We start from the raw sequence: 16,246 nt of genomic DNA, 5'->3' as shown, positions 1-16,246 counted from the left end.
GCAGGATTAGTGCCATGACTGCTTCCCTGGGGAGGTTGTTCCAGTGCCTAAACACCTTCTGGGTGAAGAACCTTATATTTCTAAATAACTATTAAAAACTATAAAGAATGAAAGTCATGGTTGTGATCCTTGTATCTTGTGAGAAGGTGTTTGGTCATGTGATAACTTTGAATATTGAATATTGACAATGTTGATTGTGAGTCTGAGGACTTAGTGTGGAGAATGGTGGGAAGTTCAGCTTGGATCTGGGACATTGCAGAACAGGTAGGAGGGAAGTAGAGAAGCTGATGGATCCAGGGCTTTGCAGGCATGGAGACTGGTGAGAAGGAATGAACATGGATGACCTGACTCACAATTGCTTGGAAAAAAACCCTGTGCAGCCTTGAAAGCCCCATTGAAACACTGATTACAAGCACTAGGAACAAATTTGCTGTGTAAGGAGATGCTGTGATTATCAAGTCAATTTTTAGCTGGACCCTGCTCTCAGAACAGTTTAGGTGACAGTGTGGCAGATCAGGGTACAGGAGTTGATTTCTTGGCACGCTCCCATCAACAGTCAAGCCTGACAGTGGCACCACCTGCCAATTTTTCAGTATAGCACAAAGGCATTTTCAGGGAAGATGAAGGAAATAACAAGGAGCAAATAAGTCAGGGAGCACTTGGGCAAACAAGTTACAGGAATGAGATATTGTTTCAATAGTAATAGATCAGCTGTATTTATTTTACATTAATTCACACTATTCCTGGGATAGCCCTTGTCTGTCAGAAGAAGAAGGCACTCCAAAGGATATCTGCTGCTTCTGTGAGATAAATGCTCGCTGCTGAAGATTTTCTTCCCCTTCCTCCCTATTCTGCTTCCAGAAGTAGATCTGTACCAACTGTGGGAACAGACATCCCTCAACACCTTGGAAACTGTCTTTCTTCCACATCTTTTCTCCCCACTTGGGACATGTGCACTGTCAGTTTTAGCCACTGAGCTTTGAGAGCAAAACTATCAATATATTCTACCTATTGTTTTCCCTGACTGCATTGTGCAGTGTTAGTACAAGTTCATTTGACACCGCATCACCGAAATGGCTGGGGAAAAATGAGCATCTTCCTACCAGAAGCAATCTCAGTTCCCTAGATGAAAATCTGTGCTATCCTTTCAGCTTCTCATCAAAGTTCCTGTGAAGGCTCAGCAGGCCCCCTTGACTGAGCGACAGTTGGGTTCCCAAGGCAAGCTCTGCACCCTTCAGTCGACTCTTCCCACCACCTCTTCTACCAGGTGTTTGGTTTATCACCCTAAAGGCCAGGTGTGCATTTTGGCAAAAATGCTTTTCCTTAGGAGTCCCCCGCCTGTAGCCTCCTTTAGACAATGAAGCAATGATTCTGCTGCTGCCATTATACTGAATCAGCTAAATGTGCTTAGAAATTGCCCCTTGTTTCATTTTATTTTTTTCTCCCTTTCCTTTTTGCTAGTACTTGTACTAGCACCTCTGATGCCTTCTTATTATTTTATTAGGACCAATTCAGGTTTCACAGCAGATATCTCCTGATTGATCCTTTTTGGCTTTCTTTTCTTTTTTAACCAAGCCTGTCTTTCATTGATGTCTAAGGGACTGCTGCTGCTCTGTGAAATTGGACGCTGCTCCCTTCTCCAACCCTTGACCCACAGCAGTCATGAAATGTAATTAATGAAATGAGATGAGACAGCCCCGAGTGCCCTAAGGGGCAATGGGAACCTGCTGTGGTTACAAAAGTGTATGATTTTAATGCCTCATGATAAGAGCTAGGACAAACAAAAAGAGATAATTACTATAGAGCAGGTCAGGGAAACTTTCTGCCTTTTATGACCCTTTGTTTCACAGTGTCTTTTCATTTGCCTGCCTTTTTGAGATGGGGAGGACCAGAGGTAAAGTTTAGCTTGGACAATCACTATGCAAGTACATTGGTTGTTCAGTGTGAAGAGACATAATTAACTTAGTTAATTACTTGGCAGACATAGGCAAAAAAAAAAAAAAAAAAAAAAAAAAAAAAAAAAAAAAAAAAAAAAAAAAAAAAGCTTTACAGTATTTCCAGTATAGAGTAGAAGAAGTTTCTTTTGATCTATTTCATATTTTCTTTCTTTTGTAAAAATGCACCCCTAGCCCCAACCCCAGTGTAATTCCTGAATCACATATGCAAGCAGACACAGTCCATTTCCCAGAAAGCCCTTTGAATCTCATCCTAGCAAGGAGTAGAGGCTATATGCCTTAACTGACTCACCATGAAGCAAGCCAGTGTAAAGGCCAGGTGGTTTTCCAACTTGCATATCATTTACTATGGTCTAAGTTAATTATCACTGTTGAAGTATTTTACAATAGTGCTGTTAGACTAGGTACTATACCAACATAACTAAAATGATCTAACAAAGCTTTGATGCTTAGGAACTATGATCCTTCAAAGATTTAAGCATATTCTTAGCTGCAGCCCATGACCCTGTTTAGGTGAGTTTCTTTTAGTGCATAAGTTTATGTGGGTGCAACAGTTTTTGCAAAAGCAATAGTAACATGCAACAAATTAACAGGATGACACACACTTCATATTCTTCCCCTGGCTGTCTGGGGGAAGTCCTGCCATAGCAATCCAGTTGTTGCCTCAGAAGGTTTTTTGGGGGCATCTCAGTAGAGACAAGAGTGGGGAAAATGCTGCAGTGAGCTGGTGGGTGTTTGCAGAGAAATCCTTGCATGCATCATCCTTGGGAAAAGGGTCTCCTGTGGTTGCTGAGAAACTGACTCATCCCTATAAATAAAAAGGAGCACACACCAACCCAAAACAAAATAACAAACAAAAAATACCACCAACACCCACCCCACAACAGGATAAAAAGAAAAGCTGGACATCTCTGGCATGTGACTGAGCATTCAAATAATTTCTTTCTTCTTTTTTTTCCCTCCCATTTTTTTACCTGCCAGTTTAATAGCCTACACAGAGCAGTATGTGGAATATGACCCCTTTATAACTCCTGCTGAGCCTTCCAATCCCTGGATAAGTGATGATGCAGCATTGTGGGACATTGAAATGAGGTAAAAAATTATTGGTAGTTTTAACTAATGTGAGTATTGTCTTGCCATTTTGTTTGTATGCTCTTCACACTGCCCTGTTTGGGAAAGAAGTTTTATGTCTGTACTACAAGATTCAGGAACATAGCTAAAGTTTATCACTGGTGTCTGTGAATTATTCAGTGCTTCCACTTCCATATGGCTTGATGTATGGAGCTCTGTAAGTCTGGTAATGGATATTCTCATACCTGTTGAGCACATGCACAGACTCAGGTCTGTACCATACTGCTAAGACAAAACTTGTTCCAGCACATCTCATTTGACCCTTGTGAGCCTGCTCTTCCCCAGCTGCAGTGCTCCAGCTCTGCTCCTGCCATGGAATCCCATGAAAGATTCTGCTGGGCAAAATGGGATGAGTTATAGAGTAGTGGCCATTCAAGCTGTGCAGAGTGAGTTTGGCACAGGAGCCAGAAGAATGTAGCTCACATGTGATGTGTGAGAGTTAGCAGGTGAGACTCGTAATATGTTGACAGAGTGAGTTTGGGCCTCACCTGTTGGTGAAGAAGCTGATTTGTCTCTGTTATGGTGTCAAATAGATGAAAAGAGAGAGGCATGTCTGTAGGATATTCAAGAAATTGCAACTCAGAGAGCTTGTCAAAATAAACAAACCCCAAACAAGTAGAACACTGTGATAGAGATCATGTGATGCTGGTGCAAGGGAAGTCTGGCCTGTGTCTGTGTCTCTTGCCTTCACAAGCTATCCACAATCCTCATAAAGGGGCTAGAATTGTCCTGCCTGCCACTATGCCTAACAGTTCCCACAGCAAATTTAAATGGAATTACCATGCCCCATATTACCTTCAATACTCAGTCAGGTCCTGTGGCCAACAACTGCAAGGGCTCAGCAGCTTCTCCAGTGTTTAGTTGCTGCCATTTGGCACCAAATCTGAACTTGGAGTTCACTTTAGCAAGTCTTTGATAAGAGAATGCCAGATCTTATCCTGTGTGTTCTTGAATAAATTTGCCTTAGAAATCTGATTCATAGGGAATCAATGTTGCAGGAAAAGAACAAGATTTTCCTCCATTTAAAAATCAAGTAGTTAGGGATGTGAAAGTTGTTTTCACCTGTTTCTCTGGTAGTCGCATCAATCCATTATTTTCCTAACCTCTGCCCCTCTTCACATAATATTAGTATTTGTTATTTCCTTTTTAGCTAGTTTCTCTCATTTTCTCCATCCTCCCTAGTAGGGCTAGTACCAGATACAGCCCTTGCAAAATACTGCTCTGCAGAAATCCTCACCCACAAGGTAATCCAGGCATCCATTATTTCTGCATCTGTTGACGTAGCTGCAAATCCCAGAAAAGACATCTGTGTCCATGAAGAATACAATTAACCTGATGTCAGAGCCTTATAGGAATTTAAAATAAATGCTTGGCTTCTGCTATGATTTTGGAGTTAAGGAAGGTGATTTTTCTGCAAATGAAAGAGAAAACTGTAGTGTGGGGAGATGGAAGAACAAACAGGTCTGTATTTCCATTTTATTCTCTGTTGTAAAAAAACTAACTGCATCTGCATCTATTTGCAACTTGCATGAATAATTAAATGATGCCCAAGATCCCCTTGTGTTGCCTGCAAAGCTATTTCCTCAGTTAGGAGGGCAGAGCCCTTGTGCAGGAAAACAAAGAGGCTCTCACTGCTAGTGGCAAGGCTGGCTGCTGAGTATGGGCAGCCCCGTGCCATAACAGTTCATCCTGCATGGCAATCAGGACTCAGGAACTGCCACAGAAAGCATTCCATTTTAGACAACACTTTGGCCTTTTGTGTGTGTGTGCTAGAGCACTGTGTAGCTGCAAGAAGAGCAGGTACAGATCCCTGGATTCAGCAGGAAATTCCCTGAGTGATTGTGTGTGGCTCTGCACAAGCACAGCTCTCATGTCCCAGTGCCCAGGCTGGCTCACCTAACAGGTCAGCAGGATCTGCCCCCGTGTCTGCAGCACTGCTGGCTCCTGAGGGAGCACAGTAGGAGCCATCCCGAGTGTGCTGCTCCTCCAGTGAGGACATGCCTATCAATTTTGCTTAGCCTTTACACCAAGAGAAGATGAAAGCAGGCACTTTATTTACCCCTTTGGCTTATTTGTCTTCAGCACAGATCGCCACTGTCCCCTTAGGCTCCATGATTAGGAATCGCTGTGGACATGAGGAGACACACAGTTTAATAGATATGTACTGTTAACAATGGCTCTGCTGTCACAAATGTGAGCAGCTGGGCTGTGCTTTAATGGTTGTCTCATAGTATGACGCCATCACACCAGAAGCTTTCTAACACTTTTTGAGCCCAGATTACACTCTGATGCAGGCTGTCTCATAGGATCCTCGTTGTGATTCCTGGGCACCACCTCTCCCCACAGGCATCTCTGCAACATGTCTGGCAATTCAAACAACAGCTTATGTAAGTTGGACTGTGTTAAATAATTAGGAGAAAGGTTGCTAGTGATTTTGGGTGCTTCTGCATATCTGTATCCCAGCTGAGACACAAAATAAAAGTCTGATTATCACAGAGTAGAAGAAAGATGCTTTTTAGTCTTCTGAGACTTAGGCAGGCAAAAAATCAGAGGCACTAAAAAATAAAAGACCACAAACCAGTAATCATTTTAGATACTTTGTCTGCACTGCTTCTTAATGAAACTGCTTTTCTAATGCAAATGTGAAGCCAGTTCCAAGTGACCAGGCAGCACTGTGTGGGACACAAGGAAATGCTCTGGAGCTCACCAGTGACCCAGGGAACATTGCTGGGAAATTTCTGCTATGATGTGTAAGAAATCCTAAGATACATTCGAGGAGATATGCAAGAAGTGCATAATGAATAATCATTTAGGCACAGTATGATGTTCTACAAAGGAAACCTACCAGAAATTGCTCTGAAAATCATATCATTCACATTCTCTCTTGTTTCACCATGTATGTAACACCCAAATAGTGTCCTTTAATGATTCAAATGATGTAATGATTTAAAGTCCTTCAGTTGCTTTAATGATGACCCTGCTCTTTATAGGGTTTTTGTGCTATTTGCCAGATTGTATTTCTGAAAAATCTTGAGAAAAAAACAACATCTCATCTAATAATCTTCTTCCCTTTATTTAGCAGAAACAGCAGCAGCTGCTCGGACAGCAGGCAGAGATGCACATTCCATCTGTTTTTCCCCTTCTCTCTCCAAACAGCAAAGAACCTAGTCAGCAGCGTGTGAAAAGATGGGGTTTCTCCATGGATGAGGTGCTGAAGGACCCAGTAGGACGAGACCAGTTCCTTCGTTTCCTGGAATCAGAATTCAGCTCAGAAAACCTCAGGTGAAACCTTTTCTGACTTGACTAAATGAATGAGATTGATCTCACTCTCTTGCACAGGTGAAATGCAAAAGCACTCATTTGAATAAAGATGAGAATGGCAGGATTTGGCCCATGTATTGCTACAGATGCCTGTACGTGAACTATGTGGGTAATCTCAGAAACAGTGTTTAGCAGAGCCAGTGTTGCCAGGTATCTTCTGCATGCAAGGGCTTGCAGACCTGTATGATGTGATGAGATGCAGCACATTGCTCCTGAGCTGCCTAACAATGAATGCATGTGATTTACATGTGTCTTTGTAGCAGGGCTTGTGTGAGGGAAACAGTGTGGTCATCATGGGGCTAAGAACTGTTTCAGTATTGGCAGTCACCAAGTCAGGTTTGCAGCAACTACTTTTAATTTTGGCATATGCTACCTATCCAACAGCTTGTCTCACCTTAACAGGACTCTCTGTATGGGGATTCTGAGTACCTGAGTTCTCAAGTTGTGAAGAAGCCAAAACATTTATTATGAAAAATTATGTAGATACCCACGTGATCCTACATCAGGCTGAGAGCCAGTAATCCCCATTTTTTACAGTTTGAATAATGCTGTAGAGGCTTTGTTGCGGTGCTGTGGTTTTGTCTTGGCACATGGATGTGTAAAGGGACAGGTTCTTGTGGGATTTTTTTGGGGGTCAGTTGTGTTCCAGAAGGCTGAGTGAGCATTTGCAGAGAAGGCCAGAGAAGCTTGCAGGTTCACTGGCAAAATTGTGACTGCTCTTGGGCTGAGGATATCTGTTCTCAGTGATCACACGGTCAGTTTGGCTTTGGCCTTTGCTCATAGTGAGCAGGCTTGATGTTCTCTTTTTACACCAGATAAGAACCTGATTGCACAGCCTATTTTAGTCTATTTTTTCATTCTGTTTCACTTAGAAAATTAAATACATTACTAAAGCATGGGAACAATTGTCACTGTGGTGCAGTCTGCTAGACTGCAAGGTCTGAAATAGGAATTCTCCAGAAAGTGACTTTTAATGACATTGGAATTTACTGTCCTATTTATCAGGATTTCCTGTCCAAGGAGAAGTACAGAAAGAATGCCAGCAGCAAAACAGTGAAAACTCAATGCACTTTATTGGTTTGAAAAAACTGAAAGATAGCCTGTAAAAAACAAGGGAGTGTTACTAATTATATAAATGAGCTTGAAATTTTATTGCTAAACAGGTACTGAACTTGCATGTGCTTACTGTGGTTATGTACAGTGGCACTCATTTGCAATTAAATTGTAGTGATGAAGTGCAAAATTAATATACTGTTTTAAAATACTCTTCAAATGAGTGTTCTGAAATAAATCTGGGGTTGTGCAAAGGAAATCCAGCAGGTTTTATGACTAGTGTCTGTACCCCCACGTTCATCCTACTCAAACAAATGGAGAACATTTGATTATGAGAAGGCAAACTTCTACTTTCCTTGGGTAGTCAGAGCTGCTGCTCCTGCTGATGCACATTCTCTTTGATTTTGAGATGTAGTGAAAGGAGGTGGCAAATCAGTGGGCTGACATAGACAGCATCCTTTAAATTCTTAAATCTTGCATCCTTTGTGGAAGACATTGGCATCATTCTTAATGTGGAAACTTTGCTGTCATTCTTATGGTATCATTACAATGGTGTTGGCTTAAGTGGTAATATTATCTCATATTGGATACATTAGCAAGCCTGCTTAAAGCTATAAATAACAGGATGCAAATGCAGAAATATTAATGAAGAAAATTGGAATAAATTTTTAGCAGTGATGCTAGAGGCAAGAAGGGTTCAGGTGAGGCATAGAAGGATCCTTAATTCTCACTAGGAATATGTAGCATAAAGGAAAACAACTGTTGGATGCTTACACATGCAAGCAAAGTCTAAGTTAGACTCAACAGCAAGGTTGGGATTTGCCTCACCTAAGCTGACAGCTGGGAAGCACATGCTTTCTTCTTATCCAGTCTCCCTTTAGAGAGAGAGAAGAGAAGCTGAAGGGGAGTCAGTGAATCACCCCAGAAGGATTTGTTTCACCTTTAAGTAAAAAAAACTAAAAGCGCCTAAATTACACTGTAAAGCTCACATCTCTTATCATGAACCTGGAGAGACTGATTGAAATGATGTGGCTGCATGGCAGACAACTGCGGTTAAGTGAGACACATCCCACCCAAACCCTAGGGAGGTGTAAGAAACTTTCTGAGAGCACAGCATTTAACACCTTGCTAGAAAAGTAACATTCACAGTAATCTTTTCAGGACTCTCTTCCCAGTAACTACCCAGAGATCTTGGAACTGTTGCAGGGGGAGTGTGTTATCTCTTGGGAGTGTCAGGAGGATTTTGGGAGTATCCTTAGGATTAACACTGGCCAGAGCCCTATAGGCTCCTGTATTGAATTCAAGGCAGATCTGAGAAACTGGCTGCTGAAAAATATAAAAATTCATGGTAGCACTAGAAAATATTTTGTGAAGTGTGTGCTTGAGAATGCCTTGAAATGAATGCAATTCAGTAGTGCAGCAAGAGAACCAAATTCTGCTCTTATGCCTTGTGGTGCAAGTCTCAAATCACAGGTCTGATAGTGGTGGGGTATTTCCATCTCTTCCTAGCTGAGAAAAATTGGTCCCAGTGGGGGTCTTGGGTGAGGCACTGCCAGAGATAGCAGCAGACCAGACTCGATGACCTCCCAGATCACCTTCCAGCTGTGTTTCTGTGCTCTAATAAACTTGCAGGGTCATGTCCATCAGTCTCTGGGGCTCAGCTGAGCCCTGTAACTTACTTATTTACTGGTTGTCCATTATTTATGTGGGAGCAGGAAAGCAAATCAGTTGGGTATATTTCTCTGTGGTTTTATTTTATTTTAGCTCTTTTCCTTGTTCTGTTGTTTCTCCTCTCTATTGTTCTCTTTCATCTACAATTTGTTTTGACTCAGGTGATTTTTGAAGAACCCAAAATATAGCAGACAAGATGCCAAATGTAAAACAAAACAAATAAGAAAGGATAAGAAAAGAAAGGGCCTCAATTGTACATTTTTTATGACCTGGGAACCTTCTGAGACATCTTGAGATTGTTGAGATACTCATTTAGCTGGTGGATTGAATTTTTTTTCCTCCCCTTCAAAGAGTGTCAGCTGGAAAAACAAATAGCAAAGTGGGAATATGGGACATGGGAATTTCACCCGAAGGGAAAGGAGACTGCACACCTGTTTATAGACCTCAGAGGGAAGCACATGACACTTTGTGGGAATGCACTGTGTTCCTGGCAGTGCATGGATGCAGGCGCCCTGGGCATTACTGACTGTGAGCATATGTTGAACACGGAGATCATGGAAAAGGAGTTTTACCTGCAGAAAGTGTTAATGTCCTACGTGACTCCTAGCGTCGAAACTTGTTGCCAGTTTTTTTCTTTTTTTCCCCAGTCTTCATCAGGAAAGGAGAAGTTCAGGCAGTGAGGAGAGCTCGTATATGCAGCAAAGACTGCGAACCGCCCCAAAGCCCCGTGTTGCCTAAATAAAGAGCGTTTCCAGAGCAGTTCAGAGGCAGCGCCGGTGCCGGAGGGCTCCGGGCTGTGCGGGGAGTGTTGGAAGGAGCCGGGCGGTGTGAGGGGCAGTGCCGGCTGTGGGCAGTGCCGGGCAGTGCGGGGCAGTGCCGGTGCGGGGCAGTGCCGGGCAGTGCCGGCAGGCGGCGCCGCCTCCCCGCGCAGCGCGGCCCCGGCCCGGGCCGCACCGCGGGCTCTGCTCACGGCCGGCGGGCGCTGCCCCAAAGATATGAATATTGCCCCATCTGAACTGCGTTTAATTTTTACCTATTGGTTTCGTTGATTTCCTGGCTGAGATCTTTCAAAATTATTGGCATGGAGCTACTGGGGCAAGGAAAGAAATGTGCTTGGATTCCGACCTCAGGTAGTCACTTGATGAATTCACCATCAAGCTAGGGGTATTGTGTCCATCCCCAAGATGGGGATACAACACTGCTCTTATCTTGACAGCTTTTTATCAGTTTCTGGAGCCACCCATATTTTGCCTTCCGATCAGGATTTTAAATTAATTTTTGTTTTTCAATGTCCCTCAGAAGCAGCCACTCCCCCGCTACTCGCCCTGTCTTTCCCAAGCAGCCTTTTCACTGGGACATCTTTGAGAGCAGTGACCAGGCAGCTCTGCAGAGCCCTGCAGGGAGGCAGAGCACACATGCTGAGGTCCAGGAGCTCTGTGCCTTGGGGGAGCTGTGCAGGATAAATGTCATTGTGGGATATCTTCTGCAAGTGACAGCAGTTTAATTACAAGCTGGATGAGGCTGGAATGGTTTATGCCACTGACAACACTTTAGGACACCATATTATCAGCCTTTTCCAGAGCTTGCATGCTATTTTATAAAGGACAAAGAACCTGCGATCGGTGCTGCTGTTCCCTCTGTGCAGACAGTCCCTGTGCCAGTCCTGCTCTGCTTAAAGGGCACCTGTGGAGAGGACACACAAGGACATCTCCCTTCTCCCCTGCCCTGTGCAAGAGGCGTCCCCTGGACATCTGTCTCCTACATAAAGAGGGGGGGGCAATGCAGGATCTCCACCTGACTCCTTGTGAACATGAGGCTGGGCTTGCACTTCAGAAATTGCAGGAGTGATTCAGGGAGTGCATTTGCACCTTATAATTGAGCAGAAATTCCAGCACAGTCATTGTATGTGGCTCCTTTCCTAAGCAGAAATACCTGCTTCTCTCTTGTAAATGCTATAAATCCCATAGGAAGCCCTGCTTATGCATTAGCTTCAGGATGATTCCTTGTGGTAGAGAATTTGCCTTGGAGTTGAAGCTGTGGGGCTGGGCACCCCTCTTTGATGTTACTTGATTTTCAGATGCCAGCTATAGCAAATGGCTTTGAAATTTTTACCAAGACAAAACTCCCCTTTGGCTTGAAGAGGACATCCAGCCTTGGGCATGAATTCACAATTGCTTGCAGTAAAAAGAGCTCGTTCTTGTTACTGTCAGGTTGGTCTGGTTGGTTGGTTTTCAGATTGAGCCAAATGGTTATTAAAATGGATGGTGCTCCTGTTCTGGCAAGCTGTCACTTCACAGCATTCCCAGTTCTCTCACAAGCATGCTTTCCCAGCCCGCCTCCCCGGCTCCAGGGGCAGAAGATAAGCCAGGAGAAAAGGTTCTCTCTAGCCAAGTGTTTGTCTGAAGTGTCCCAGCTACTCTGGAATGATTAGCATCGTTTCTCCTGTGCTTTTCTGCATTCACATGTTCCCATCTGAAATTGAATGATAAAGTATTTCCAAATAACCGAAGGCACATATGGCATCAGATTATTGTGCTGTGACTGCCACCCTTAACTCTCTGCGTGCATGTGATAAGTGGAGGTGTCACTGTTCAAATGATATCAGGTGCACTTAAACTCTCAAAGATAGAAATGGACCAACCATGCACACTCCTCCACCAACCCCAGATACTCTGTTTCAGTTTATAAAATCAAACATCACTGTTTTAGAACCACAACTATGTGACTGTAAAGGTGCTGATGTAGTGTTTGACTGTATCCCAGTCTGTTTTACTGAGCTTACCAAGTAAAGCCATATGAAGGAATATTGTCAGGTGGCTTGGGTGAGTCAGGGCTGTGGCATGAGGCTCCCTGATGGTCAGGAAGTGTCCCGTCTCTGAGGGTCTCTTCAGGCTTGAGACCTCCCCAGAGAGGGCATGGAGGTGGTAAAAAGTCTGGTTCTCTCGGAGGCGCCGACAAGAAAGCAGCTCGAGACGACCTTGAGTTGTTTTGGGGCTGTTTATTTGTCTTATCTTAAAAAAGTTTCTGGCAGCCCGGCACAGGTCCGCTCTGCAGGTCGACCATAGCAGAAAGGTCTCCTGAGAGGGCTGAGCCAAGGTCTTTATACCCTAAACTACATATACAATATTTACAAATTTTCCCCAATGCCATGTAACCTCTTTGCAATGTCCAGTTCTCTCCCATCCAATCTGTGGTTCCCAGGGTGCAACTTCAGCATGGATGACATGAAGAAGAAGGATGAAGAAGTCCACCACACCCAGGGTCCTCCATCTTGGCCACATGGCCCTTAATATAAACAATCTAAAAAACTACTTATACTACATTTTAACAATCTAATTTACACTCTACTCATCATTCTTTTCTGTGTCTCTTCTCTCAGCGTGGGCAGATTTTCCCAAGGAGCCAAATCCAGCCCCTGCAGCTCCTGGGCAGCACTCGGGGGTCTCTGAGGGGTCTGCCAGGGGGGTTTTTGCACCCCCAAAGGAGCCAGGGAAAAACCCTGGACTCCCACAAGGAAGAAGCAGCAGACAGGCAAGGAGGATTTAACCCGGCCTTGCATGTAGTGTGGATGTCATTTTTTCCCCAAATTGACTGTTTGCCTATTGCAGATAGGATACCAGGCTAAATGGGGTAGCAGCCTCATTTGCTTGCAATAACACCACTGATTTCAGGGTGTTTATCTACTGCCCGCAGCCATTAAGGAAGTGAGGGTCAGGAACAGCACAGGGGTCACCAGGCTGCTGTCTCCTCCACCCACCCTCACTGCCATCGGGATTTTTATTTGGGACATACTCCATCTTCCTCCTTCCACTGCTGAGGAAGATTTGCCTTAGTGGAAGCACACTGACACCACTGTATCATTTAGGGTCAGGAATCAGGATTTCAGTTAAAGTTCAACTTGTTTATAAGGGAGACACTGGATTTTCCAAGTTGTGCAGCTCTTGCTGATGCCCTCAACAAGCAGTGTTCCAGACAATCCCTGTCCCCACTGCCCAGCAGAGGGAGTGCATAAGAGCAGTGGAGAGCAGGGACAGCCATGGCTAACCCTGCCCTCCTTGTCACCCTGGACAATGGACACCTCTGCAGGGGTAGGAAAGAGCTGGTTATTGCAGCAAAGGTTGCAAAGGTGCCTTCTGTGCCCGTTTGCCCTGTAGCCCTCAGCACTCCCTGCAGAGCACTGTTTTGCTTGATCACCTATGTTGTAGTGCCCAGGTACTCAGGGCCGATAACCCTCAGGGATACCTTCCTGCAGGAAGATAGAGTTGACCAAAACAAAAGACTACCGAGCACCATGCATCTTCTGAATTAATTGCTTGAAAGAGCATATCTCTTTCAGCTATAAATAAAACTAGCACCACCAGCAAAGTGTCTTTTCTTTTTCCTTGGGTAAAAGACAAAAGATATGCATGTCACTCTTGCAAAAATATTTTGTAGTATTTGTTTTCACAGATCAAGATATAGATTATGTCCTTTGTCATCAAAGAGATTATTTTCTCAGTGTTTGTGAACTTACTTTAGTCTGTAAGCATAGCCTAGTCAAAAAAATATCTCTGTAAAATTGGAGTGTGGCATGACAAGAGTCATCTTTTCTCATGGCATCCATCTGAATGCTGGTCAGTTTGCAATTAAAAAAAAAAATAAATCCCTAAGTGGCATTGCTGCAACTTCACATTGGAAATGATATGAATGCTAAGTTTGTTCTTCACTTTACATCCCCTGTGAATGACTGATCCTGCAGGCAGGAATGACCAGCACATTGCAACAGGGCTGTGGAAAGCAGAGACTGCTCCTCTCATCCAGTTGTATAGCTCTGGAGATTTCCTGTTTGCATACCTAATCTGACACTTGTGCAGGGGCAGTTTGAATAAGAATGTGTCACTTCTTAAAATCAGTGTTCTGATCTTAGCCAAAATATAATGGGTTGGTGTAAAGTACATCACCCCTTCCCTGGGAAATCATGCTTACAAGGAGAGTCTTCTGTGAATTCTAATAGATGCAGGATTAAATTCCCTATTTTAGCACTCTGCCTAGGCTTATTCACAAAATCTTACATAGATTTTTTTCTTTTTCTCTTTTCTGCCCTTTTAATTTTTGCCTAGTACAGGTTTTGGTTGGCTGTCCAGGATCTCAAGAAACAACCTTTACAGGATGTGACCGCCAGAGTGGAAGAAATCTGGCAGGAGTTTCTAGCTCCTGGGGCCCAAAGTGCTATCAACCTGGATTCCCACAGCTATGAGAAAACAAGCCAAAATGTCAAAGACCCAGGGAGATATACATATGAAGATGCACAGGTTAGTTTTTGGTTTCATGGAACTACTGGCAATGAACCTCTTGGTTTAATATGATATTCCACTATCACATTGTCACTGCTCACTTGTAAGAAAAAGGAGATACACAGTTTGAAGTGACTTTGAGGGTATCTATTCTATTCAAGCTGGGTAAATGATATTTTCATTGAATCTATCTGTTATAACAGACTAAGACTCCTGTGGGAACAAATGTTCCAAAATCTACAAGTCTGCAAGGTGCTGCAAGCTGGATCCATGTCTCAGACAAAGCATAAATGAAAGAGAGCTTATATAGTTCAGCTTATCTAACTGTGCTACCTGACACCAAAGTCTGGCATATTTACAGAATCGCCAAATATCAAAACCCTGGCTAATACACTTTTTCTGTATTTTACTTATTTATAGCTTATTATATCCCCCTTCCAAACCCTAAATGCAGCAGGTCCCTCTGACACAGCTAGAAATTTGTCCACCAGACAATACCTTAATGATAGGACAGTAGGCAATGCAGTGAGTTTAATCCTTCCCTCCTAAGGCTCCAGATTTATCAGGGAAATTTTACAGATAAACTATACATGGAAAATGCCTTGAGGAAAACAGATAATTTGAGAAAAACTGCTACAAGCAAGGTAAAGCTGCATAACCTTCTGGAAAGTGAAAATGTATTTTTTTACTAGTTTCTAAAAAAGAAAAAGGAAGAAGGGATCATTTGGCAAATATTACTAGGGACATAATTAAAATATATTCTCCTTATAATCATTTTTATCACAAAATGTAGTAAACCCAGCAGCAAATGAAAATAATTCCTGAGTTTGAGGATTTTTTTTAATTGTCATTCAAAGACAATTCTTCAAAATACCCTGCTAAGAAAATATTTTCATCTCAGGGGAGATGTTGTGGACCACTTATACAAGGTTAGGCAATGAATTTTTCAAACCAGCATCAAATACTCTATTTTCCTGATTGCAGTCTTGCTTCTTGGGGCCAGCATAGAAGGAATGTACATGAATTTTCAAGGCAGTCCCCTGTGAATATCAGGCAAGTTAAATGCCCATTTTAAAGCTGAGAAATACAGAAGTATGAAGACATTCTGGCTAAGATGTATTATTTGCTTGGCAGTTGCAGTGAAAAAGAACTTCTTGCATCACCTGAGAAAAACGATGATGGCAAAATTCATGCCAAAGTAGATAGGTGAATAATGGGGGAATTGAATAAATTGGTAGGTAGAAGTACTAGGAATGAGACTAAGGTTTAGATGATGAGTATTTAATTAGAAGAAGACGTGGAAGATTTAGCCTTGAACTGATCAGTTCACAACACAATTGCCATTCAAAGGGGAATTGATAAAATCAAGCTGGAGCCCTAGTAGTTAGACTGCAATTTTAGCTCTTTGAGTTAATTTTATTTCAGTGGATTTTTATACTGACAGATGTCCTCAATTCATCTGTTGTGGTTCATGGACACAGAAATATGAGGCAAAGGTAAACCTTAGGGCCAGCTATGGTTATCTTGGAGATTGAATCTATGCCAAGAGAGGATGGCACAATGTGGAAGGTGAATCCAGTTACCTTCTTGTACACTGGGTTTCTGGTAGCTATCCAAAGGCCAAGCAAGCTGTTTGTGACTGTTTGACTGAGTAGCTGAGAAGGGGTTCTAACAAAAGCAGGAGAAGAAGGACATTGCTGAAGGGTGTAGTGCCCTGGTAAACTTTTTGCTGGCTCATCCTGGAGAAGGGACATTTTTGTTTGCCCATCCATTCATGGGAGCCAGTGTAGATCGCCCCAGGGTGCTGTAAATTATCCAGGTACTGCTGTGGTGTTTAGCTCA

The 16,246-nt window shown here is 43.1% G+C and overlaps 1 protein-coding gene across 4 annotated transcripts in view; it reads left to right on the top strand.

Annotated features, from left to right (window-relative positions):
- RGS6 (regulator of G protein signaling 6) overlaps positions 1–16,246 on the top strand; it is a 261,346-nt gene that overhangs the window by 204,046 nt on the left and 41,054 nt on the right. For all 4 annotated transcript variants that reach the window (XM_079309854.1, XM_079309855.1, XM_079309853.1 and 1 more), the window contains exons 13-15: positions 2,937–3,047; positions 6,243–6,368; positions 14,236–14,422. In XM_079309854.1, coding sequence (XP_079165980.1) covers positions 2,937–3,047; positions 6,243–6,368; positions 14,236–14,422 — 424 coding nt within the window. The remainder of the gene's footprint in view (positions 1–2,936; positions 3,048–6,242; positions 6,369–14,235; positions 14,423–16,246) is intronic.

Source organism: Erithacus rubecula, assembly GCF_903797595.1.
Source record: "Erithacus rubecula genome assembly, chromosome: 6".
NCBI lineage: Eukaryota > Metazoa > Chordata > Aves > Passeriformes > Muscicapidae > Erithacus > Erithacus rubecula.
This window is presented reverse-complemented; position numbering and strand designations above follow the sequence as displayed.